Source organism: Macrotis lagotis, chromosome 1, assembly GCF_037893015.1.
Source record: "Macrotis lagotis isolate mMagLag1 chromosome 1, bilby.v1.9.chrom.fasta, whole genome shotgun sequence".
In the NCBI taxonomy this organism is placed as follows: domain Eukaryota; kingdom Metazoa; phylum Chordata; class Mammalia; order Peramelemorphia; family Peramelidae; genus Macrotis; species Macrotis lagotis.
Window position 1 is genome coordinate 287,512,920 of NC_133658.1, and position 24,231 is coordinate 287,537,150.

At 39.5% G+C, this 24,231-nt stretch overlaps 3 protein-coding genes across 16 annotated transcripts in view; 2 read left to right on the plus strand and 1 right to left on the minus strand.

Moving 5' to 3' along the window:
* TSC1 (TSC complex subunit 1) overlaps positions 1-5,842 on the plus strand; it is a 47,397-nt gene extending 41,555 nt beyond the window's left edge. For all 8 annotated transcript variants that reach the window (XM_074210826.1, XM_074210822.1, XM_074210821.1 and 5 more), the window contains one exon: positions 236-5,842. In XM_074210826.1, coding sequence (XP_074066927.1) covers positions 236-755 — 520 coding nt within the window. In that variant the 3' untranslated portion in view covers positions 756-5,842. The remainder of the gene's footprint in view (positions 1-235) is intronic.
* Positions 5,843-7,125: 1,283 nt separating this feature from the next.
* Positions 7,126-21,395, minus strand: SPACA9 (sperm acrosome associated 9). Of its 2 annotated transcripts, XM_074210835.1 has the most exons (5): positions 21,242-21,391; positions 16,184-16,360; positions 10,919-11,121; positions 8,191-8,338; positions 7,126-7,194 (listed from the first exon to the last, which is right to left on the minus strand). In XM_074210835.1, the coding sequence occupies exons 2-5, from the start codon at positions 16,325-16,327 to the stop codon at positions 7,183-7,185; spliced, it is 507 nt and encodes a 168-aa protein (XP_074066936.1). In that variant the 5' UTR covers positions 16,328-16,360; positions 21,242-21,391; the 3' UTR covers positions 7,126-7,182. The 2 variants fall into 2 exon arrangements, with proteins under 2 accessions (XP_074066936.1, XP_074066935.1); XM_074210834.1 differs by having other exon boundaries at positions 7,126-8,338; positions 21,242-21,395.
* A 27-nt stretch (positions 21,396-21,422) lies between these two features.
* AK8 (adenylate kinase 8) overlaps positions 21,423-24,231 on the plus strand; it is a 159,635-nt gene continuing 156,826 nt past the window's right edge. The window contains exon 1 of one of the 6 annotated variants that reach the window (XM_074210830.1): positions 21,423-21,449. Coding sequence is in view for 2 of the 6 variants with exons in the window: in XM_074210832.1 (XP_074066933.1) it covers positions 22,442-22,603 (162 nt within the window). In the remaining 4 variants the exon portion in view is untranslated. The other 5 variants (XM_074210832.1, XR_012473565.1, XM_074210828.1 and 2 more) reach the window with 5 other exon arrangements.

The window sequence follows — 24,231 nt, forward strand, 5'->3', positions numbered from 1 at the left end:
GAAGTTAATGGGAGGCAACACTATTTTTTAAATCTCAACTTACTTCTATAAAGTTTTGAGTTAAATTTCATGAAGATCTAAGAACTCTACTTTCACAAACTAGGTGAAGTAGTTAGGGTTAGGAAAGCTGAACCAACAGCCATTTCTGAGTTGTTGCTGTTATACACTACCTTTTAGATGGTGATTCAGATCATAACCATTACCTTTTTCCCTCACCTTCACTTGTCATTTACAGGCTTGACTGTTGTAATGAAGGTTGCCCTGATTCACTGGTAGGACACAATGAAGAGACCGCTGACCGAAATGGTGAAACTAAAACCCCCAAGTCTGGTAGCAGCCGGGGCAGTAGTGGCAGCAGAGGAGGTGGAGGAAGTAGTAGCAGCAGCAGTGAGCTATCTACCCCTGAGAAACCCCCAAACCAGAGGGTAGGGCCATTCAACTGTCGGTGGGAAACAACATTAGAACCTTCTACCAGCATCCCTGTGACTGTTGGCTCACTTCCCAGTTCAAAGAGCTTCCTGGCCATAAAGGCTCGAGAGTTGTTTCGTAATAAGAGTGAGAGCCAGTGTGATGAGGATGGCTTGATCAACAACAGCCTTTCTGAGACACTAAAGACTGAATTGTACAAAGATCCAAGCACGGAAGCAAAGGTCCCTCTGGGCCTAGACAACCCTCACCCATCTCCCAAAAACCAGGAAAGTGTTGGACAGCTTCGTATCATGGACTACAATGAGACTCAGCATGAACCCAGTTAAAGGATGATGGTCAATCAGTGTTAACTTTCATATTCTTGGCATAGAATGGGAGGCATGAATGCAAGTGTAAAAGCTTTCGTATTTCCAGGTGTGAGTAGCTAGCTCTTGCCATGGAAATAGGACTGAGCTTCTTTTGACAAAGGACTAAATGCAGAATGATATTTGGATCTGGCAGTGAAATGCCTCTGACCTTTCTCTTGACTCTTATCTTAACCTCTCCTTTCTTTCCTAGCAGTGTGTGCTAACCCATGGGCCAGTTTGCATTCACAAGTATCTTTATTTTCTTCCTTCTTTCCCCAAATGGTTGCATCCTATAAACCTGTGCAATATGAGGCCAAATTTAATCTTTGAATCTAACGCACACAACTTTCTGCTTTACTGAAGCTCAAGTAGCTTGCCCAGCTTTCAGTACAGACCAGTTAATTGGTGATGGTACAGGTAAGTCTGGTTTTGTTCCTTTCTAGGATGTAGTTCACAGAGCCAGTTGCCTTCAAGTGAAGGCTTAATGAGTGGAATTTTTTCTCTGCTTTCTGGTTCTGAAGTTCAGTACCCAAAGCAGTGGATTAAGCATTATTCACCCTTATGTTCTTTGGAGGCTCTGATAATGCTTCCTAGAAAACTTGGTGTGAACACATTCTTCTGCCATTTCAAAGAACTGGAGCTGGAGCTGGAGCTGTGGGGTTTGGTGAAGCACCATCCCTCCTTCCCCTCTACCTCTTATTTATTTGGTGTTGGCTGAAAAGCTGGTACTCTTTTGACTACAACTAGGGGGTGCAGGTGATGAAACCCAAACTCTGGGGAGGGAAAGAATGAAATTTTACTTAAGGAACCCTTGTGGAAGAAGTAAGTCATGAACTGACTGAATTTTTTTCTTCTGTTTTCTCCATTTCTTTTCATGATTTCCCCCACTCCCCCTTGTTCATCTCACTCTCTAATACTGCACCAGAAATGATCAGAAGTTCCAAAGAAATCTCAATGTCATTTGTTTTGTAGCTTTGTGATCATCTTTTTCTTATGTCTGGCATAATTCCCTCTATATGGCTTAGACCCACAAAGCTACAACTTTTTTCCATAACTAACTCTAACATTGTGTATTAGGTACTTGGTTTGAAGGTAGGGTGGAACTGTTGAATTCTAAGTTTCAGTGATGACAGGCAGTTTTGAGAGAAAATGTGAAGTAACCAGTGCAGATCAACATAGGTCCCATTTGTGTGATCAGACCTGTGGACAGGGGATGATTGTGTACTTCAGACAGCTGCCAGGGTAGAATGGCAGAAAACCCAGCTCTGCCAAAGCCTTGAGAATGTTAGAAAACTAAGAAATGCTTTAATTGGAACACTAGGTAAAAAATGAATACCAGAATTTCAAGTAATATTTTGAAGATTAGAGGATGATTCATGTGCCACAATTATAAAAAGAACAAAAGCATGGGGAAAGCCAGGATAAGATGAAGATTCTTAAAACTTAATGGGCAAGGAAGTGTAGGAAACTCCATGCTTTTAAAATAATAAAAATAAGAGGAATAAGATTTAACCCTACTATCCCTTCCACATGCTAAGACAAGAGCAGGAAATGATTGAACTAGAATTGGCAAAATTAGTCTGGCTAGTAATATGGAGATTTCTAATATCTACACCTAATTCTGCTGAATATATCAACAAGATGAGATGTCAACATAAGGGATTTATGTTGTTGTCAGTGGTTTCCCCCTTCCTCTCTCACCCCTCAATGAGTTGATTTAGGCTTAGGAACTTCAGAGTAGTAGGCTTAGGAACTTCAGAGTAGTAGACAAGCCCAATGTTTCATTTAGTTTGATCTTTTTGCTTGGAGAAGGAAAACCAACTTTTAATAAATTGTTCATTTTTAGGAGAGGAAACAAACCCAAAATGCTGTTTCTAACTGAAAAGTTATGGTAAACCTAGAAACTTTAAACATATCCCCCTGCAAAGTTGAAAAATACTAGGTACTCGAACCAAAACGCCATATGGCTAAAAAGTGAATTAAATAAGACCTTTGGAAGGAGTGGGGGGAAGATTTGTTTCTTTATATTCATATCTGGAGAGACTGTACAAATGATCATTTTTTAAAATGGAGGTAATCTAATTAATATAAGCATGGGACTAGGAGTCAGAACACAAATTCTAATCCTAACTCTGCCACTAACTAAACTATAACAGTGGCTCAAATAACTTCCTCTTTCTGAGTGCCAGTTTAAAATAAAATGAGGGAGATTGGCTTAAAAAACATACAAGGTCCCATTCAGGGCAGACATTCTGTCATTAAATAAAATTCTGCAGTGGGTAAAGAATAGATAGAAATTGGGCTAAAAAAAAGTCATTTTTACATTACATTTTGAAGAACTTAAAAGCTAGTAGTGCAATTCTTTAATTACATGGTTAAGCTAGAAAAGTCGGTGGAAGCACTGGATCACAGTCCAAAAATTTCTATAGGGGATGAGAAGGTTATAGAAGAGATACTCTCCATTCCTGAATTCCCTTGAAGTATATGAGTCAGAATTATTTGAACAAATAGTGCTGTAAGCACAGGGTTTCCTAGACCAATATTAAATTAAGTAAATAATGAATCTCAGATTGAGTGAAGTCTTCTTACGAATCAAAGCATTATCCACAAACTAAATAGTAAAAATTAAGGAAGTATTAGGCCAAATGTGCAACCAGTTAGAAATGTTCTTGATCAGAGATCTACTAGATTACTACTGATTTTTGGCCCTTGGGGGAAAGACTTTGAACTCTACACTGGTGAGTCTAGTGCCTGTTAAGCTAATAGAATCAATTATCAAGGATAGTAACTAGAACATAAGTATAATCCCGAGGACCTTGGAGGGCAGGGTTGGAAGGGAAGGGAGGGAAATTATTATATGCTCAAATTTGAAAGTGAAATTTTAGACTTTTTCAGTGCCTTTGACAAAGGTCTTATCAGAAAGTTGAAAATTGAGTTACTCTTGAGTTAGGAGGAATGTTTGCCCATGGATAAGGAGCTTGCTTAGAGAGTGAACCAAAGTTTAAGGGATTATGGTCATTCTGTGGGTGGCATAATAACAGGATTCCTAGAAGCAATCATTTAACATTTTTAAATGATTTGTGGGTGACACTTGGTTTTTCTGGGAAGTAAAATACCAAGCTTGTGGGGATTAGCTTCAGGAAAATTTCGTGAGGTTTAAGTGGGAAAAAAGATAATAGATGAAATCATACTTTAAAAGCTGAACTGTTTACATCTAAGAAAGATCTGAGAATCATTACCTCTTTCTTGAGGACAATATTGCTGTAACTTGAGAAGTCAGAAGAGTGGAAACAAACCTCACTAGGCAGGGAATTGAAAACAAAATGCAAAATATTCAAACCATGACTCATCTACATATAAAATTTGATTTGCTTAACAAAGAAAAAATCAGACCAGTCAACAGGGCAACAAGAACAAGACAGTCAATGATGAAAAGTTTTGTGAGAACAGACAAAAATGAAAGATTGTCAAGAAAGGTTGAGTGGATGTGCTCAAAATTTATCAAATTTTGGAAGGAATTACTAATAGAAAAGGTGGCGTTTTTCACTAAATTTTGTTACACTAGAACTAGAGGGTACTCCTTTGGAAGCTAGAAAGATAATTTTATAAAAACTGAAGTATTTCTTGATAATGGTTAGCAAACTTTCTGAGCATGATAAGGTAATTTGGAGGTAAAAAATATAGATTCAAGAACAATTTATGCTAATTTGTGAAAAAAAATTGATCCACAATAGATTATTAAGAGAAACAGGGGTGGGCATGGCCCTAGCCTTTTGAAGTTGTTTCAGCCTTTAGTTGTCACTATCAGACAGAATATTGGGCAGAGTGGATCATTCAACTGACCAAGCATGATATACTTTTTATAGTTGGAGAAATGAATGTTCTGGACAATTTAGCCTGTTGCATTCTTCTTTATGGTACGTACTTTATGGTTGCCCCATAATGAGAGCTTGAGATTTTAGAAAACTGTGTGTGTGTCTGTGTATTTTTTTGTAAGGAGTTTTCTTAGTAGTCTCACTTGCAAATTAATTTCCCCTGTCTAAGCTTTTACCTTTAAGAACTTTGTCCAGCAGAAAGGGATGAGTTTATATAGAAGAGTTTGGCCCTAATTTGCTGCTCCGTGCCCTTGTCTTATATTTGACTCTAGAATCTATTGTCTAGCTGCTTGTATTTTTAATGAAAATATAATGGTTCAGTTTTCTTTAAAAAATCCTGCAATCTATATGTGCTAATCTGAAGGGTAAAGTGAACTCTAGTTTGTCCATAAAGCTAAGCTGGCACCACTGTGAATGGACAGTTGTGTCTACCTAACATGACTTTTTACAACCCCTGAGATGAGTTAATGATGAAGAGAGGAAGCGAGTGTCTATCTTTGTCCCTTCTTACCCTATTGCTCAGTGGATGATAAATAAATGTAACTTTGCTACAAAAATTATCCTTGAGTAAACAGACTGGCTTACCTGCTAAGCTCTATCTCCTTTCAGAGTATACCTTTGGGAATTTTAAACCTGTAGGCTAAATCCAGGTGCCATGTTTGGAGAGGAGCGAGGGGGTGTTCTTTATAGTAGGATCATATGATGTTGACTCTGATGGGGGAAGCACCAGGTGTTTTACACTGGGAAGAATTGGGAATCACTTTTGGAAGACTTTGTTTTTTTATGGACCACGAAGATTATGGAGGAACAGATTTTTTTTTTGCTTAAGGACATAATCTAATTTTGTAAACCTCAACCACGGAACTTCAGAATAATAGTGTGAACTTGCAGTTTAAAGGGATCCTTTGACAGAGTGGCAACACTTCTTTTTTAACTGCGTTTAGTTCAATTCTAAAAATGTCATCTTTTGTCAAAATGGTTCAATCCGTTCCCTGCCTCACGCTTGTAAGCATGTCAAAAACAATCCACAATAAATGCCATAAATATGAACTGCAAGGGAAAATGGTACAATCTTAGTGAATGAGAAATGGAATCAAAAGGTTTTGCTGTCCTTATTAGAATGTTCTAAAAATGTCAAGGCAGTTGCTTGTGTCTAACTGTGAACAAATAAAAATTTATTGTTTTGCACTACTTTCCTGGGTTAAACTGAGTTGGGGGACACAGGGTAGCCTTTGAGGACGTGAGGGCAAAGTTTTTAGTTTTTAAATAATAAAAAACAGGGTTTTAGTTCTCTTAACATAGAAAATCCTTATCAGCTTTAACTGCTTTAGCCAGTCTAGATATTTGAAAATTTGGCTAGGGTGGATTATGTTACCAAGTCTAGGGTTTGGGGTTTGCTTGCTAACACCTAATGCCTAGCCCAAGGTTTCACACATAAATATTAATAAGTGTTTCTTTTAACTGGACCTATAGTAGAGACATTGATATGTATTTGAATTGTACCTTCTGTTATGACCATAAAGGGATTAGATAAAAATGGATGACTTGGTGTAAATACTATCCGCAGTAGACAAACTAGCTGAATATGGTGAGGAATGTCATATTTATATTAAGCAGTTATGAACTCTTCAGAACTTACCTGGAATACTTTTGGAAGAGGAACTATAGCTTGAGCTGTCAGTCCTCACTCATGCTCATAGGAATTTTTAGGTGAAATAAGGTGATATAAAACAGCAGCAATAGTAATGTGAAATAATATATAAATTCTTTGTCTTCTTTTGTCCTTATTTTGTTTAGAACCCAGTGGGTAGAGTCAGCACACTAGTGCTTAGAGAAATATTTGCAATATTTGTGGCTTGTTATCCTAGGAAGAACTGGCCATCACTTTCAGAAGACTTAGGGGACCTCAAAATTTATGTAGGAATTAATGTTTTGATAAGGACAACTGAAAGTCTTTAAGTTTCCAAAGGAACTCTTTGTGACCACTTTGGACTTCTTTCTCTTAAGTAAATGAGTTGCTCATATGTCACTATGATGTTAACAATGGCATCTTAAAATTTAAATTTTAGGCAAGACATGACAGTGACTCTTTGAACTCCGCATATTTTGCGTCTTAAAATAGTATCAGTTTAGGTACTTTTTTTCTATATCCTCTTCCACCTAATTCCCCACCCCTGCCTGACTCCCTCAGTGGTGGTCCTGTTCAAAATTAAAGCTTATATTTAAAAACAAAAATCAAGGATCCCCCCCCCCCTTTTTTAGACCCTAACTAACTAGAAGTTAGTTGGGATTCTTGTGGTTAGTTTAATAAAATTTATGCTAATTGGGCAAAGAATGACCTAGATTATATTAAAAAAAAGTCATGGCTTAATCATTTCTACTTTTCTGATGATAGGATAGCTTGATGTCCTTGGATGTTTTAGGATAAATTGAGGATACAGTAAGGGGAAAATCCCAATAAACCAAGCCAGATAGTTGGTGGAGCACTTTAATTCTTGAGTGTCTCCCCCGAGGAAGCAAGAGTACAGAAGCTAAGTCGCCCCCTGTAAAGGGAAAACCAACAGTCAGATTACCAGCAGGCCTTGATGCTAGTGACACACTTTAAAAAAATGTTGGACCACAAATGATTTTGAAACAGCATTAATCAGCTAATGTGACAAAATATTAGAAACCCTTCCAATTCAGTTACTAGTTTTACTCCAAAGAGCTAAAAGCACATTAAAAGGGCAGCATAACATACATATATTCCTGGAAAACATGAGAAGCAAAGCAACATCTTCATTTTTATAGGCATATAACCAAAGGCAGAGAGATTGTGACTTGACTAAAGGTACATAGTAGTCATGGTGTAGAGAACAGAACCCAGGTGGATCTGACTTAAGAATGTCAAGGAGGTGGGGCAAATTTATTCCCTCCTTGTTCATCCATATGAGAAGGGAGGAATTAAACCAGATGAGGCAGCCCCCAAAGTAAAAGTTTTAGTTCCCCTCATTCTAAATACATACCCTTCATGCTTTTCCCTACAATCTTTTCGTAGACAACTCCTCAATTGAAGCCCAGAGTGACTTGTCCAAGGTCACACACAAAGCTGGAACTAAACTTGAGCCCCCTAAGTCTTAGTCCTGGGCTCCTTCCATTATACCACCTATTCTAATTATTCCTCACCTAAATTGAAGCCCTTTAATGTTGGTATGTAACCTCATTATAGGCTGGAAAAAGAATGAAGGAAAAAGAAGAGGAATGGCATATAGTACTGTGTGGTCCAGGCCATTTTCGAGTCAAGATATGGCAGAGACTGGGTTAGAGAGCAACAGAAGTGGAAAACCAAATTACCACCTCCAACTTAGCCATTTAAAAATGTTAGGCTTTTTTTAAAAGGTAGGCCCACCAGGTGGTTTCCAAGGAGGAATGAAAATTTTCTCTCTAGACTTATGTTTCTTAGGATCCCTGTTTATTTCTTGTCTAGCCAAAGTCTGTGTGTCAGTGGAGCAGCAGCTAACTTTGCTTCCTGTACTCTTTTCACCCGCCTGGTCACTCACATGTTGAATTGCTTTGCGCGGTAATTTCTCAGAGTGGGCAATCCATTCTTTCATTAAGTCTAGTGTTATAGGGATAAGACTCACAACTCCTCCATAGTGATTCCTTGCTTCATCATAACTCAAGTGGTTGACCACATCATGTGGGTATCTGTTGGGTGGGAAAAAAAGGAGGATCTGTAAAGTATGAGTCAGTTATTTCTACTCAGTCCCTGATGCAGAGGGTTAGCTTAAGCTCCTGTTTACATTTGATATTGCTAATTAAATCACTCTATGCTTTGTAATTCATGCATGCTGGGTTAGAACCCTGCATTTGGAACCAAGGGAAGGTTCCAGGGGTCCTACATTTACATTTCCAAAAAAATCATGTCTGAGAATATCAGTTACCTAGGGAAGGGAAAAAGAGGTATCCAGGCAGGAATGGACAGAGCCCATCCTTGGTTTTAGAACAGAAAAAGACTTGATAAATTTTCTCTGATTCCCTCATTTTATAACTGAAGAAAAAAGACCTAAGATGTTGTGACTTGACCAAGGTCACAGCATGAAGCTGCATCCACAACTTCCTTTATCTCTTAAATAGAATTGCTTTGTATCTACAACCTCATTCTCTCACTGGACTGGGTTTAGGGGTGGTTGTTAAAGGGGACTAAGTTACCTAAACTTTTATCCAAACGACTTTGTCCAATTAGGGAAGGACTAGATCTATGTCAAAGAAGGCAGCTAGATAGCTCAGTGGATGGAGAGCTGGGCCTGGAGTTAGGAAGACTCATGTTCCCTAGTTCAAATCCCTACTTAGATTCTTGGTAGCTGTATGTTATTTAACCCTGTTTGCCTCAGTTATTCATTTGTAAAATGAGCTGGAAAAAGGACGTGGCAATATCTTTTGTCAAGAAAACCCTAAATGGCATCACAAAGAGTTGGACACAATTGAAATGACCTAATACATTATATTTGATTCCCCAGTCCATTATCTAGATTCATATGTATTGCGGGGAGGGGGGGGAATGGGTGGAGACTAAGGGTGAAATAGTTTGAAGAAAAAAATGGTAGTATGCTATGTGCTGGGGGATGTATGACAGATATAGAGAGGCCCTTTGAGAGCTGACAATCTATGGCACAAGGTAGGATTTGAGCTGAGGGGAAGAGGAAGAGGAAGTGCATTTCAAGCATAAGGAATAGCCCATGAAATAGAGGAAAAAAGTCAAGAGTCAGTGACAAGCAAGAAACATCCAGAAAGGTCAGTGTGGCATTCATGGAGGAGAGTGAAATGCAAGAAGACCTTAAAAGGTAGCAAGGTTGTAAAATGCTGAGTTTGGAGGTGATGGGGGCAGACCTGCATTATAGGAAAATCAATTTGGCAACTGCTTGGATTGGAGTAGGGAAAGACTTGAGGCAAGGAAACCAATTTAGAAAGCTACTGCAATAATCCAAGGAGAAAAGTGACTGAACTGTGATGATGACTGTGGGAATGGAGAGGAAATATATATTTTGAAGATATCAATAGCAGCATTTCTATAGCACTTTGTGTTTACATTTATTATCTCAGAGATACTTGGCAATAAAATCATTTGTGTGAGTTGAGTTACCCATGAGGAGTTAGTTGAAAGTTATGCTGAGGTAATGAGTTGCTTGGAGCCCCTCAACAGCAAAAGGAGAGTTTGAAGAAGGGAAGGTTTGAAGGCAAAAGTATTTTAGGGGGGGCAGCTAGGTGGCACAGTAGATAGAGCACCTGCCCTGGAATTCAAATGTGGCCTTAAGACACTTAATATTTAGCTGTGTGACCTTGGGCAAGTCATTTAATTAACCCTATTGCCTTGCAAAAACAACAACAAAAAAAGATGTTTGGGGCATGTTGAGTTCTAGAACTTAGTTTCAAGATGTCTAAAGAAGAACTGGTGATGGGAAATGAGGTTAGAACTGGCTGGATGTAGGAATCAGGAAATCAGTTGCATAGAGATGATAAATGGATCTGAGGGAGCTATTGAAATCATTGAGGAAAGAGACAAAGGCCCGGGACAGAACCTTAGAGGAATACCCTGGATTAGTAAAACCTAGATGAAGATCTAAGAAAGGAGTTCAGTCTCAAAATCAAATTAGTTTTGATTCAATTTATTTTCAAACTTATGCTAGAGACAGCTCGCTTTGAGGAGAATGACTTTGGATTAAGAAATCTAAGGATAGCATTGCTTTTCTAAAGACTGGGACCTTTTGGAGTACTTCTATGGTGTTACTTCCCTAGGCTTTAGTTTCCTTTCCCCCTCAGAGTGGGGTTGGTTTTAGTGTACTTTGAGATTCCAGATTGTCCCTAAAAAGTTATTTAGGTAAATTCCACTATGCAAAACTATGGAAGAAATAAGAATGAAGGGTGATAGTTATGTGATTGTCCACCCCTAATGATACTAGGTATTTTTATCCCTTTAGGGTTTGCAAAATGCTTGGCTCACTGTAACTTTGGGAGGCCAATATTAGAAGTATTAGCTTTACTTTTTTAGGGAAGGTAGCTAGGACTTGATGAGTTTTAATTGACTACATAACTAATTATATCAGAGAAAAGCCTTGAATCTAGGAGTCTAATTAAGCCCAGCACTCAGGACAAAAGTATCATTGGATTGGTCAGAGTACATATTGTCTCTTCCACCCTTAGAAAGGAAGAAAAAACTAAAGCTAGCCCTGCAGGACTCTACAGAAAATCCTCCAAAGATCTCAGAGGTGGAAATGAGGAAGTACCTACTTTGCCCGCAGGCTGCTCAGGTCATTGCTTTGGCTGACGAGGACTTTGCATTTCTCCAAGATGTTGTTGGTAGTAGGGGTACCAGGATGCAGGGACTCAAATTGTTGGCAGAGCTTGCTCAACTCGGTGCAGATTTTAATGAACATGCAAAGGATCCTATTGTCGGTGCTGTTGTTACAATAGTGGTCCATGTAGTTCTGCACCTGCAGGATCACATGTGGGAATACCACATAGATCAGTGTTATTCCCACCCATTGCTACATTCCTCTCCACACCCATACCCCAGCTGTAGCCACCTGAAAGAATCCAACTGGTATTTTTTCCAACCCAAACTTCTTCAGTTTGGAAGGTTCCAAACTTTGGAACCAATACTTTGGTTCAAACCCTTTTTTGTTTGACTGACTCAAATTTTGGTTCCAACCCTCTTATGGCATAATGGAAAGAACATTGCTTTTGGAATTAGAGGATTTGAATCCTCTAGATCCTTGTATGCTTGAATCCTTTTTGATGCTAGTGACACACTTTAAAAAATGTTGGACCACAAATGATTTTGAAACAGCATTAATCTGCTAATGTGACAAAGTACTAGAAACCCTTCCAATTCAGTTACTAGTTAATAATAAATTAATAATAAATAATAAACCCTTCCAATTCAGTTACTAGTTAATAATAAAAGTCAATAGACTTTTCTTGGTCTTAGTTTCCATATCTATAAAATAACAGGGTTGGGAAGGATTATCTCTTAAGTGTTTCTACCTCCAAATCCTATGAGATTATACCTCTATTGCCAGATGTTAATCAGTGAATGATTCTGCTTTAGATGAGAAGTTTTGTTTTATGTTATTTTTCTCAATTATATACAAAAGTAGTTTTCTACATTTATTTTTTGCAAGCTTTTGAGTTCCACGTTTTTCTACCACCCTGCTTTCCTTCCTCTCTCCTCATGGCAGTGAACTATCTTGGGTTGTACATGCCTCTATCTCATGGCAGTGAACAATCTTGAGTTATACATGTAAAATCATGTTTAACTTATTTTCATATTAGTCATGTGGTGACAGAGGAGTTAGAACTAAGGGGGGGTAATCATGAGAAAAAAACAAGAAATTTTAAAAAGTGAAAAAGTAAAATGCTTTGCTCTGTCTTCAGACTCCATAGATTTTTTCTCTCTCTAAATGTGAATGGTATCGTCCATAGCAGATCAGTTGAGAGGATTTTTAAAAATATAGTCCTAATGGCTGATTTATATAATACTTCAAGGTTTGTATGAGGCTTAAAATGTAATCTCAATTAATTCTCACAACAAGGATTGTTGTTGCATCTCCCTTCAGAGGTAGGTGCTATTATTTCCATTTTACAATTGAGAAAACTGAGGCTGAGATATTAAATAATTTGCACATTCCCACACAGCTAATAAGGATCTGAAATAGTATTTGAACTTAGTTCTCTCCAATTCCTAGTCTAACCTTCCATCTGATATTCACTTAGCCAATTCTAATATCCCACAGAAATAATTATTTGGGGCTAGAAATAAAGTACAAATTGTTGTTATTACATGAGTGCTATGGGAATTCTTCCAGCAGTTTGGCTACACTTTGAGAACCACTAGTTTAGGCCAACTTAGTGGTGGGGTGTTGAAGTTTAGCAAAAGTCCAGGGATTCATGGAATTGACAGTTATTATCCACTTGAGGAAGCACTGTGGAGTTTATACTAGGGTATGGGGCTAGAGGCAGGCACCCTTTCTTTAATCTAGGCTCCAGTATTTAAATTTACACCACAAATCATCTGGATTTTCAAACATTTTTTGTACTACCTGTCCAGCATTTGCAATCTGCTGTTCCAATATTTTCCAAGTGTTTAAAAGAAAGAACTATCATTTTGGTAATAAAAGCATTCTCTCTCTGAGGGGGGGAGGTACTAAGAACTCCAAACAATAGAGGTTTTGTATGTTTAAGATGGAATGGGGGTGAGTTTTCTTTTTTCCCTCTTTTCCTAGAAATTTAAGAATACTTTATAGTTACTGAACAGTAACATTGGATATCAATCTTCTCTTTGTCATAAAAAATTACTAAATTATAACCATTAAGGTTTCAAGTAGGTGAACTCAGCAGCTTACTTGTAACTAAACTGAGATACAATTAAACCTTTATAAATACCTACTGTGGTCAGAGCGTAGTATTAGGCACCGCAGGGGAGCCACAATTAAGGGTAAGATACAGCATAACTTGGTAGGTGTGTTTTGCCACCTACACCAATGCAAAATAGAACATAAGTACAGAAGAGAAGTACAAGGATGGAAAGATTTTAGGCTTGGAAGTCAGAGAAAGTGTTCTCATAACTGGCTAAGCACTACACACTTTGAAGTTTAATCTGCATTTAACAACATTTTTTTCCTATCAATTTCTCGTGGCTAGACAACAAAACAATAAATCAAACCCCGATTTCTGAGGTATAAATACTTAAACTGAACAATTAGCAATCATCTAAACCATCAGAGCTGGCTCCAGCACTTCTCTGATTCTAAGGGACCCCCGAGTTTAAGCAGACAGGCTTGCTTCTATCACCATTCTAGAGTTACAAGAGTTTCTCCTACTCCTGCTCTTCTCTAGAGAGGGTAATGAGCTCAACCTCCCCTAAGCAATGATTATACTTGGCGCCTCAGTGTTTCTTGATGCAATTGCCTTTTGTTCCTAACTGGAAGCCCTCTCCCCACTCCAGATCATTCCTTTTGATTTCTTCTACAGAAAACAGTTATCTTCTGATTTTACTTTTTGAGGGGAATATAACTTGGCACTGTCAACTCAATCTTAGTCTGCTCTAAGGATGCCTTGGGGCTGGGAGTATTAACACAAAGCAACTGCCAAACCTATAGCCAATGCTGTACAGGTAAAAATTTAACACCAGGCTAGGGGTTAGGAGTGAGGTACACTTACTACACATTTTAAAATTTAATCATTGCCACTAAACAATCAATAAAACAATGAAGCAAATCCTGATTTGTAGCATTTGCCACTGAGGTGTAAATGCTCACACAGAAGATTTAACAATAGACTCTAGCCTGTTGAGACAGGTTCCAGCACATCCCAGCCTCTAAGAATGGGGGGGGGGTAGTCAGGGGAGAGAGGGAAGCTAAACCGGTCCCCTGTAACTACAGGAAAAGGTCGTTGGTATCCAGGTGTGTATATGTGTTAAGTAGGAAGAAACTTGTTTCCCAAGCACCTCATTTTGTTTAAGAAAGGCAAGGGTTGTCAAGTTGAAATAGAACCAAATGTTACTTAGCAAGAATACTCATAACTCATTTCCTATCTGAAATCTAGACCCTTGTGAAGGCTAAATCAGTTGGTTATAAGATTTATTGGATATTTACTGAGGATCCTAGACAGGGTACATAGAACTAAGAAATTGGGAGTCGTCTTTATTGGTAACTTTGTTGCTTTAGAGACATAGGATCTAGTATAGGAAAAGGCCTTAGAAAAATCTAGTTCAATCCCTTTTAGCCTACAAATAAAATTGATAGACCTGAGGCCCAGAAAAGGAAAATGACTTCCAAAATAACATGGTAGAGCACTGATTTGGAGTTAGGTCCTTGAACTACAATTACATAGTTTTTTCACTACATCTTAACTCCCTGAGGGTTTTGTGAGGGGTCTCTGTCCACAAAGTGGGGAGAGAACTAATTGATGAGATCACAGAACAAAGCCCACCGATCTCTGGATCTTTCAGTAAATGTGCCCTTTCTGTCTGACAAGTTTAATTTTATTTTAATTTTGTTTATTTTTATTAAGGCAATGGGGTTAAATGACTTTCCCAAAGTCATACAGGTAATTATTAAGTATCTGAGGCAGAATTTGAACTCAGATACTCCCGACTCCAGGGCCAGTGTTCTATCCACCTTGCCACCTAGCTGCCCCTGTCCTACAAATTTAGAAGGTTTGGCTTAAATTAAGGGAATAATGGGAAGTTCCAGCAACACCTCATTGGCCAAGGCTTCTAAGACTTAACTAATGACCCCCTGATTCCATTGTAGCAAGTGCCCTTAGTTCTCTCAGCATTTTCCCAGCAGTGCTCCAAGATGGCAATAAAAGTGAACTTGTGAAAAATTATTTTTTTATCTATCATTTTATTTGTAAGCTAAAGGGATTGAATTAGGCTATTTCTAAGGCCTTTTGCTGTACTAGATCCTATGTCTCTAGGCAACAAAGTTACTGATAAAGAAGACTCCCTTTTTTCTTAGCAGGGAGAATTGCAAGGGGAGGGAATTTGCAGGGGAGGGATCTGCACAGTTTCATTTATCAGTGAAGAAATCACAAGACTCTTTCAGGAGTGTCAGAAAAATCCATAAATTTTAATGCACAAGATACTGCCAAACAAAATTATAAGTTAATTCACAGAGTTAAGGAGGCAGCAAGGTTAAGAAAGTGAGTTTTAATGAAATTGAGGAACAGAAGTAGCAGCAGCCATGAGTTGGGGAGGGGGTGGGTAGAGGGGGGGAGGGGCATGAAGAGAAGTATAGCTGCAAGTTAGCAGCCAGAACTGATCAGCTGAATCAGCCGAATTTAATAGCTTGAAGATGAAAAGATGGGCTTTTTCCAAGAAACTCTTGGGGGAGGGATCAGGTGGAGTTATGGGCAGAAATGGGAAGAGTTGGGGGCAGGGGGAGGGTGGTACCATGGAAGGACTAAGTTCTTGCACGTATATCCAGGGGTTCAAAGCTTTAGATTAACCTTAAATTATTAAATTATGGTTAGAATTTATAGAACTGTAGCTGAAAGCATTGGCTTGACTGGGAGTTAAAGAGATTTTTGTTAACACACGATAGCTTTGAGAAATTTATGATGTAATAACAAGGAGGGCTTGGTGAAATAACTTGGATACACTAGTTTAGATAGAATTACAGACCGGACTAATACAGAGTCAATATAAAAAATAGGGAAGGTTACAGTAGCCAGGTGACTCAATGGCACTGGGCCCTAGAGTAAGAGCCCAGGACACCAGCAAGAGGCAGGAGAACCTGAATTCACTCACATTCAGCCTCACACTTGATACTAGCTGTCAGTAATCTTGGGCAAATTACTTAATCCCATTACCTCACTATTTTAAAAGATAAACCGTTTTAAGAGTGACTGTTTGCTACGTATATTCCTTAGGGGAGTTTGCTTAAAAGGAAAGTATTATAACAAAATAGAAAAATAAAATGATGACATTTGTCTCTTAATTTGCCTCATTACCTTCCTCCTTCCCACATTTTTTAGGAGAGACCCCCATACCTGACCGATGCTCGAGATGGGTCTGATCTTGTCATGAGCATTTTCCCGGCAGTGCTCCAAGGCAGCAATAAAAGTGAACTGCTGTTGTTGGAAAAGTTTGTAATTCTGTTCTATGTTCCTGAGGACTTCTTTTACCTCATTCATTGTATTTGATGGTCATTTAATAAATGTTAAATCCTAGGGAACACACAAGGAAGAGAGGATGAGTGTTCTACTTATTAGAGACCTGAATTATCATGGTGGGCATCTTCCTCACCTGTAGTTAAAGTAAAGGAAAAAATCATCCACACCCTCTTTTCTGGAAGAGCTCTGAATTCTGATTGTCAGAGACCCAAGACATTATTTTAGTTTTCTGGAATTGAGAAATGGTCTCTGAGAGATTACATTTAGTAGAATCTAAATTGAACCTCTTAAAAATTCATACATCCATTTAGTAAAAATGAATTAAGCATCTACTCTGGGGCTAGGTTATAGCCTAGGAGGGAGATACAAAGATTAGATAACTTGATCCCTGCCCACAAGGGATTTACTGGCTACATAGTAACATACTAATTTATCATAGACTATTCACATATATATCTAGATCTCTTTAATATTTTTGTGAAGAAATGAATAGTAACAGTATGTTTTCAGCTCCCATGTACCTCCAGGATCAAATACAAAATCCTCTGGCATTCAAAGCCCTTTATAACTCCCCCTACTCCTACCATTTCAGTCTTTCTACCCAACTCAGCCCTCCATATTCTGTAATTCAATGACACTGATCTTTTTGCTCCTCAAAACAAAGCACTCCCATCTCATGACTTGATGCATTTTCCCTGGCTACCTCCCATGTTTGGAATACTCTTCCTCATCTTCATATCCTGACTTCCTTTCTGCTCCCTTCAAGTCCCTGTTAGAATCCTACCTTCTATGAAAAGTCTTTTAGGATCACCCTTTGCTAGTGCTTTTCCTTGGTTGATAATTCTATATACTTTCATATTTGTACATTGTTGTTTTGCCTGTTGTCTCCCCCATTAGACTGGGAGCTTTTTTTTTAAGGGACTGTTTTTTCCCCCTTTAAAGCTGTGGAGCTCCATTTTTTTTTTTTAGCATAGTGTCTGAAAAGCCATTTCAAAAAGCTTGTTGATTGTTAACAGATGGACTGAGAGGGAACTTTGTGAACTGTGCTCATCTCTATGTAAGAAAGAGGAAAAATATCTTTATAGTATTCTAGCATACAAAGGAACTTTAGATTACAAAATGTTGAGTTAGAATAGCTCTCAGAACATAAAATATTTAGTAGGAAGTTGCCTTAAGACCAAACTAGTCCATTTTGGATATAAGGAAACTGTGAACCAGTGAGAGGTATAACATGGTTCAACCAAGGTCATATAGCTAGTAGAGCTGGACCCCAGGGCTGAGTTGCAGATCTTTTTGCATTAATGGAGTTTCTACCACCATGAAACCACTGATCTAGGCAAAAAAATGTGTGTGCACATGTTTTCTGAAGAATAATAAGTAAACACCCAACCTGCATTTTATAATATTTCAAGTTTTACTGTCTGCAAATATTCTAGTGTGTATTCCATTCATCTATACCTTTCTTGTCTTCCTAACTTGATTATAACCTACTTGAGGACATAGCTTCTCAAGACTAACTGTGGTAATATATAATAAGCCCTTAATGTTAAATGAAGGTAACATTTCTGTGCATATGAGCTCACTCTTGTAAATGTATTCATAGGTACAAATGGATCCCAGAACTAGTGGTAAGGTTAAGAAGGTACCTAAACCCACCTCCTAATTAGAAGGGCTCAATGCAAAAGTGGAGGGGAAAGGCATGTTGGTCCTCCAGTTGATTGCAGAAGCCCTGGACTATACATTGGGTTACTTCTGCGTCATCTACATGGAGTTTTCATCAGTACATTATGGTGAAACTTACCCTTCACTCCAATCCTACACATATTGCTTTGAATGGAATGTTGGATCTCTGAATATCCATCCAGTTCTAAAAAAGACAATCAATTTTGGCTACCAAATAAAGAACTTAGGTCCCAGCAATGTTCCCCTTTGGATGCTGAATACTCTTGGGATGAAAAAGCCACCTTGTCTAGTGGTTCCATAGCCCTGGAGAGGGAAACTGCCTCTGCTCTTGATCCTAGTGACTTGTGACATGCACACAGAATCCATGTCAAGAGAGCAGCTGTAATAAGCTATCCAAAGTGATGTCTCCTTGTACAAGAGTCACTTGCAACCAAATTAGTATGGATGAAAGTCACAAAGCAAAGGATGTGTGGGGAGAAGTGAGTGAGGAAAAAATGATTACCCAATAGGTTTTAGGCTTTAATTGATTTGTATTTTTCCAGGCTGCAAAAGAAGATTAAATAATGGTATGAAAAGTGCCTACGGCCTAAAATAAACGAGGAGAAAGGCAAGCCATTTCAGAAATGTCCAGGGAGAGAAGTGAACCTCTCCATTGTAAATTGTAGGTTTTCTTTTGTTCTTTGTTCAAGGAAAGGTGGTGGTGGAGGTAGTGGTGGTGGTGATGGCAATGGTATCTTCTCCTTTCTTCCCCCCTTTTCTCCTCTTCATTTAGGTTTGATGAACCCACAAAGTTAGTTATACTTTAAGAAAAACAGCTTGCTAGAGGAAGAATCATGGTGTTTTAGGGCTGTAAAGAACCTTAAGAGACAAATTATGTATAAAGAAACCGACAACCCAAGAAGTCAAGAGTCTTCCTTAAGCCATGCCAGAGTCAGGACCAGACCCCCCTTCTCCACCAATCCCTAGCTGATCAGAGCTGGAAAGGAGCTTACAGGCAATCTAATTCAAAACTATCATTTTTACAAATGAGGAAGCTGAGATCCAAAGGAGGAAGTGATTTGTTTTCTCTAGGTTACATTGGGAGTTGGCAGAAAAATCCTCTCTTTTGTAAATCTTGTCTGAATATTGAGACCCCCAAAACTGGAGTTGACAACTATTGGCTTAAAGATAAAAAAACAAAATAAAACAAAAAAAATTCCTTACAGCTACAATAAACACTATTGCTCTTAATGAAAATTGTTAGCTCCACAACTGGAGAGGAGCCTTCTGCTATTGAGTTTAGAAATAAACTCCCTGGCTACTCAGAATACTGGGTCCTCTAAACTTATTAGGCAAGAGTCTATATAGATTATGTATTCTTTTTTATTTTTAGGGGTTTTTTTTTTTGGCAAGGCAATGGGGTTAAGTGGCTTGCCCAAGGTCACACAGCTAGGTAATCACTAAGTGTCTGAGGCTGAATTTGAACTCAGGTACTCCTGACTCCAGGGCCAGTGCTCTATCCACTGCACCACCTAGCTGCCCCTAGATTATGTACTCTTAAAACAAATCCCTTGTATAATTTTTGATTAAAAGAAAACGTAATAGATACACACACAATAGCACAACTCAGAAATGAAATGAGCTTCTAAGCCTCTAAGTTCATGGATTAGCATTGACTTAATGATTTGGTTTGTAGTATAAAGTTTTTCCTGGGATAATAGTATCCAATTATCCTAAACCCTAAACTATATTATGGGTCCTAGAATTCAAGAATGGAGTTGTTTGATTTTCTGATTTTTTTCAAATGTATTCACTCTGTCTTGCACACAATTGATAAGATTTCAAACCCTCTGTAGTGTGTTCATAAGGTACATGGATTTCTAACAAACAGAGCAGAGGGAGTGATGGAAGAATTTGAGTTTTTTTCCAGAAGCAGGGGCATAATCACCCCAAACAGTATCCAAATAAACTAAATAAATGGAGTAGGGAGAGAGGAATCCCATTTGTGTGTATCAGGAATTTCCCTCCTCCCTTCTCTGAAGGGAAAGAGTATTGAGGAAATTTTAGAACAAAATAGTCTATATTACATGTAAATTTACATGTAGAAAAATTGTCTGATACATATGGAATTTCATGATACAGTGCTTTTCATTTTAAAATAGGGGAGGCAGGTAGGGAAACCAATTCCACTAACATTAAACTTTTCCCACAAAATATTTATTGATTTCAGAGTTTCCTAGAACAACAGTATGGTCCAGAGAATAATGAAAGAATTGTCCCAATTGTTTTAAAGAGAATGCTTTGGAGGAAACTGCTTTGAGTTGGCATAGGGTAATCTAGAGACCCTATGATGACCTCTGGGGGGAATCAGGCTCCGCAGTTAAATTGTTAATTGCAAAAATCCAAAAAAGCCATGAGTAGAGCCCAGTTCTGTAGGAAGAAAACATTAAAAGTCATTTTAAACCCCACCAAGATTTCAACCCCTGTCCAGGATAGTGAACCAGGTGACTATTTCAAAAGGATTGGCTGGAGAGATTCTAATTCTCCCCAAAGTGTCTCTTCCCTAGACCTGAAGGGCTTGTGGTGACCTCACTTTCATCTCCTTAACAGATAGGGAAATCACCAGACCACAACATTTGGAAGGAAAGGTCTTTAGAGATCAGATTATCTAATCCCTAATCCTCATTCTATAGGATGGGAAATTTGAGTCTATTTAGTAGCTTCCTATTGTCTCTAGTATAAATTAGAAATTTATCCTGCCAGTAATTTGGCTCCTGTCTACATTTCCAGACTTATTCCACAAGATTCCCCTGCTCCCACTCAATGCTCCAACCAAACTTCACATTGCCTTTCCCACCTCTAATTTCCACAGCTATTCTCCTAGAAGACCACATATCCTTATCTCTTAACTCTCAGAATCCTCACCATTCTTCAAGATCTTGTTGATAAACCATTTCAGTGATGAGGGGAGGAGAGGGGAAATGATTTGTTCCAGGTCTCGACTCAGAGAGTAGAAGCACTCCTGGAAATTATACGTCCTGGTTTCTAGTTGCAGGCTATTTTCTCCCTTTTAGTTGAAGTTTGGTGGCCACTTGGGGTCATCTTACATATCTGCATCCTCATGCCCTTCTCTCATTAATCTTATACACCCTGCCAACACTTCGCTGTGGTAATAAGGTTGAGAAGAAGCAGGAAAACCAAAGCTGGGGATGAACTAGTCCTTGCCCGCCCCCTCCCCCCAGGTGTAAGCCCACACCCAAGAATTTCATTAACCTTTCCTGTCCAGAAATTGCGGCCACCTGTTTGGAGTCAACGGAGCTGCTGAGACCCAGCCAATGCTTATGGGCCCCGGGCAGTGCCCGGGGTGGGAAGGGGGGAGAAAGAGGGAGGGGAAAGACTGAGGCAGGAAGTGGGCGGGGCTAGAAGGCTATTGTTACTGTGGGTACCATGGCAATTGGGTCACGAGGCAATCCCCTTCCCAGTAAGTAACCCTCTTGCTGGATCTTGGTTTTGAATTAAGAGTCTTGGTGTGTGTGTGTGTGTGTGTGTGTGTGTGTGTGTGTGTGTGTGTGTGTGTGTGTGTGTGTGTGTGTGTGTGTGTGTGTGTGTGTGTGTGTCTCTTTGTGTGGAGAGAATAATTCCATTTGAGCAAGTGAAAGGGAGGTGACTAAGTAGCTTGAGTACAAGAAACTGTGGGCCTAGAAATCAAGAACCATGTTTCCAGTTCCAATTCTGTCACGGATTCCCTGTGTGAATCTGAACAAGTCGTGCAACTTTCACTAAAAAGAGAATCAGACTAAATACTCTCTAGATTTCCTTCCAGTTCTGACCCTCCATGATATGTATGGAACACCCCACCTGGAATCATCCCGATTCTAAGCTGCAGCTAATCCAAAATATGGGATTTAAACACCCATTTCTAAAATGTTAGAACTGGATGGATCTTGGAGATCATCTTATATCTTAGTTCAACACCATCCTTTATTCTTGATGGCCAGAGAGGAAAGGTCACTCTGGGAAGATAATTACCCTCAACCTTCTTTTATAGATGGGGAAATCGAGGCCTAGGAGGGAAAGGAATTCAACGGTTTCTACAATTGGCAGAGTTGCAAGACCAAGTCTCCTGATGTCCAAATTCGGTGATTTTAGGGGCCCAGAGCTGGCAGAGTTAGAGATTTTTTTCCCAAAGCTTGGTTCCCGAAGAAGGAAGGAGTCAGCAGCCGGACCATCGCCTTTGTCCGGCCAAATGAAGGGTGGGAGAGGCGTCCGGAGACTGAAAGAACAGAGGGGGAGGATCACTAGGAAAAAGGGAGAAGACGGGCTAGTTGGTCGGCAAAGGGAATTAGTGCCAGTCAAGCGGCAAGTCAGATCAGTTTGCAGGGTCTGGCCATCCATCAGCCCAGCCTGGGGAACTGGGGGGACCCGGGAAAGGGGGGGAGAGGCGTGGCGGCTGGGGGCGTTGACCGCGGGACGATGACGCACGGGCAGCACGTTCGCGTCCCTAGCAACGAACGGGTTGCTAAGGTTCTTCCTAGGACTACTGTCGGCGACATGGACGCCACCACAGCCCCCCACCACATCCCAGTGGAAATCCCCAGATACGGGGAGCAGCACAATATCTTCGAGATGATGCAGGTGCCACGGGCAGCTTCTCCATGGCTCCCTCTCCCTCCCCTCCCTCAACTCGGGTGTGGGCGACATCGCGACACAGCTGCTATATCGTGACAGGTGTAGATAGACTGGATGTTTGGGGGAGGGAGCGGCATCTCTAATTTATTAGCGTCTTCTGCAATATTAGCAGGTGGGTGAGGATCGAGATTTCTTAGAGAGTGAGATTTTCTGCGGCGGGGTCGTCGATCGGAAGGAAAAAATCCTTGGATTGTTTTCCCTAGTTCCTATCTTCGGATCGCCAGGACAGAGAAAATAAAGGGCTTCCTTCAGCTTGGCCTTGGTCAGATAGGTGGAGGGGCCCCACCAAGAATGGGTCCCACGAAAAGGGCTTTTCCCATCAGAGAGATTCAGGATCAAATTTAGGGACGGGAAGGACTTGACACTCAACCTGGATTCCTAGACCCTTCTCCACTGAGGAATCGGGATTGACCCGGTTCTTCCCCATACCCCACCTTGCAGTAATTAGTCCTTATAAATTTGCAGTAATTAGTATTTATTGCTCTTGACAATACTCAAAACAAGAGTTTGACTTTGGAAAAGTTTATCTGGGAACATATACCTGCAAAGAAGTCAACACCTATGGAAAACACTAAGCGATGAAGAGATAAATAAATTATAAATAGATGAACAAATTTAAACATTAGAAAAAAGGAAATATATCAGTGAGTTTAGCAAACTACTTAAGGGATTGAAGAATGATTATGTAAACACTTGAATCATTGAATGTCAAGCTGAAAGGGACCTTGGGGGTCATTTGTTCCAACCCCTTTGCTTTATAATAGGAGAAAAGTGAGACCCAGACAGAAGTGATTGGTCCAAAGTGGAATATTAGTGGGGGGGGCAGAGTAATATATTGAACTTTTATTCTAGTATATGACTCCTTTCTGGATATGTCTTAAATTTCCTTAGCAGTTATATTAAATAAAAAAAGTCCTTGTTGACATATCTGCATGTTCAGCTTCCATCAGACATTTTGTTAATTTTGATGGTTTTTCTCCTCCCCCCCCTTTTTTCCCCTGGACATGGCTAGATAATCCGGACACCATGGGGGGGGGGGAAGAAGGGGGGGAAGAGAGAGAGAGAGAGACAGAGAGAGAGAGACAGAGAGAGACAGAGTAAGAGTTCAGATAAAACAGTAGGGACAGAGAACTGTTGAATGAAGTAACCTTTGCTTATTCTTACCTCTATGCCTATGCCACCAATAATATTGTGTACATTATTACCAGACCTCAGAAACTTTGCTCAAGCCTTAAGTTGGAAAAGATTCACTGGACAAGAAGTAGATTCACTCTGTCTTGGTTCCTATTTCCCCACCTTATCCAAAGTACACAATATTTCAGTTGAAAGAGCCATCTCTCTTGTCATTCTTCCCATCTGTACACAAGTACTTGCCAACTGGCAGGATGGGCCCTAGGCATTTTGGGTGAGTGCTGTAGGGGGTAGGGGAAGGGCAGAATTTGGTAACAAGATAGGAAATTATGATTAGTTTTATCTCTGTCAGCATCTGCCAGATAGAGCTTCCCAGAGTCTGTGCCTGGGCATTCAAAATCCTGATTCAATCTCATGAGATACTAACTTTGCTTCCTTCTGAT

Coding starts and splice junctions, on each gene's coding strand:
- SPACA9 (XM_074210834.1), bottom strand. CDS start 16,327: ATGAATGAGGTAAAAGAAGTCCTCAGGAACATAGAACAGAATTACAAA. Junction 11,122..16,183: donor CCATCTCGAGCATCGGTCAG/GTATGGGGGTCT, acceptor GTGATCCTGCAG/GTGCAGAACTACATGGACCA. Junction 8,339..10,918: donor CTGAGCAGCCTGCGGGCAAA/GTAGGTACTTCC, acceptor CCCACCCAACAG/ATACCCACATGATGTGGTCA.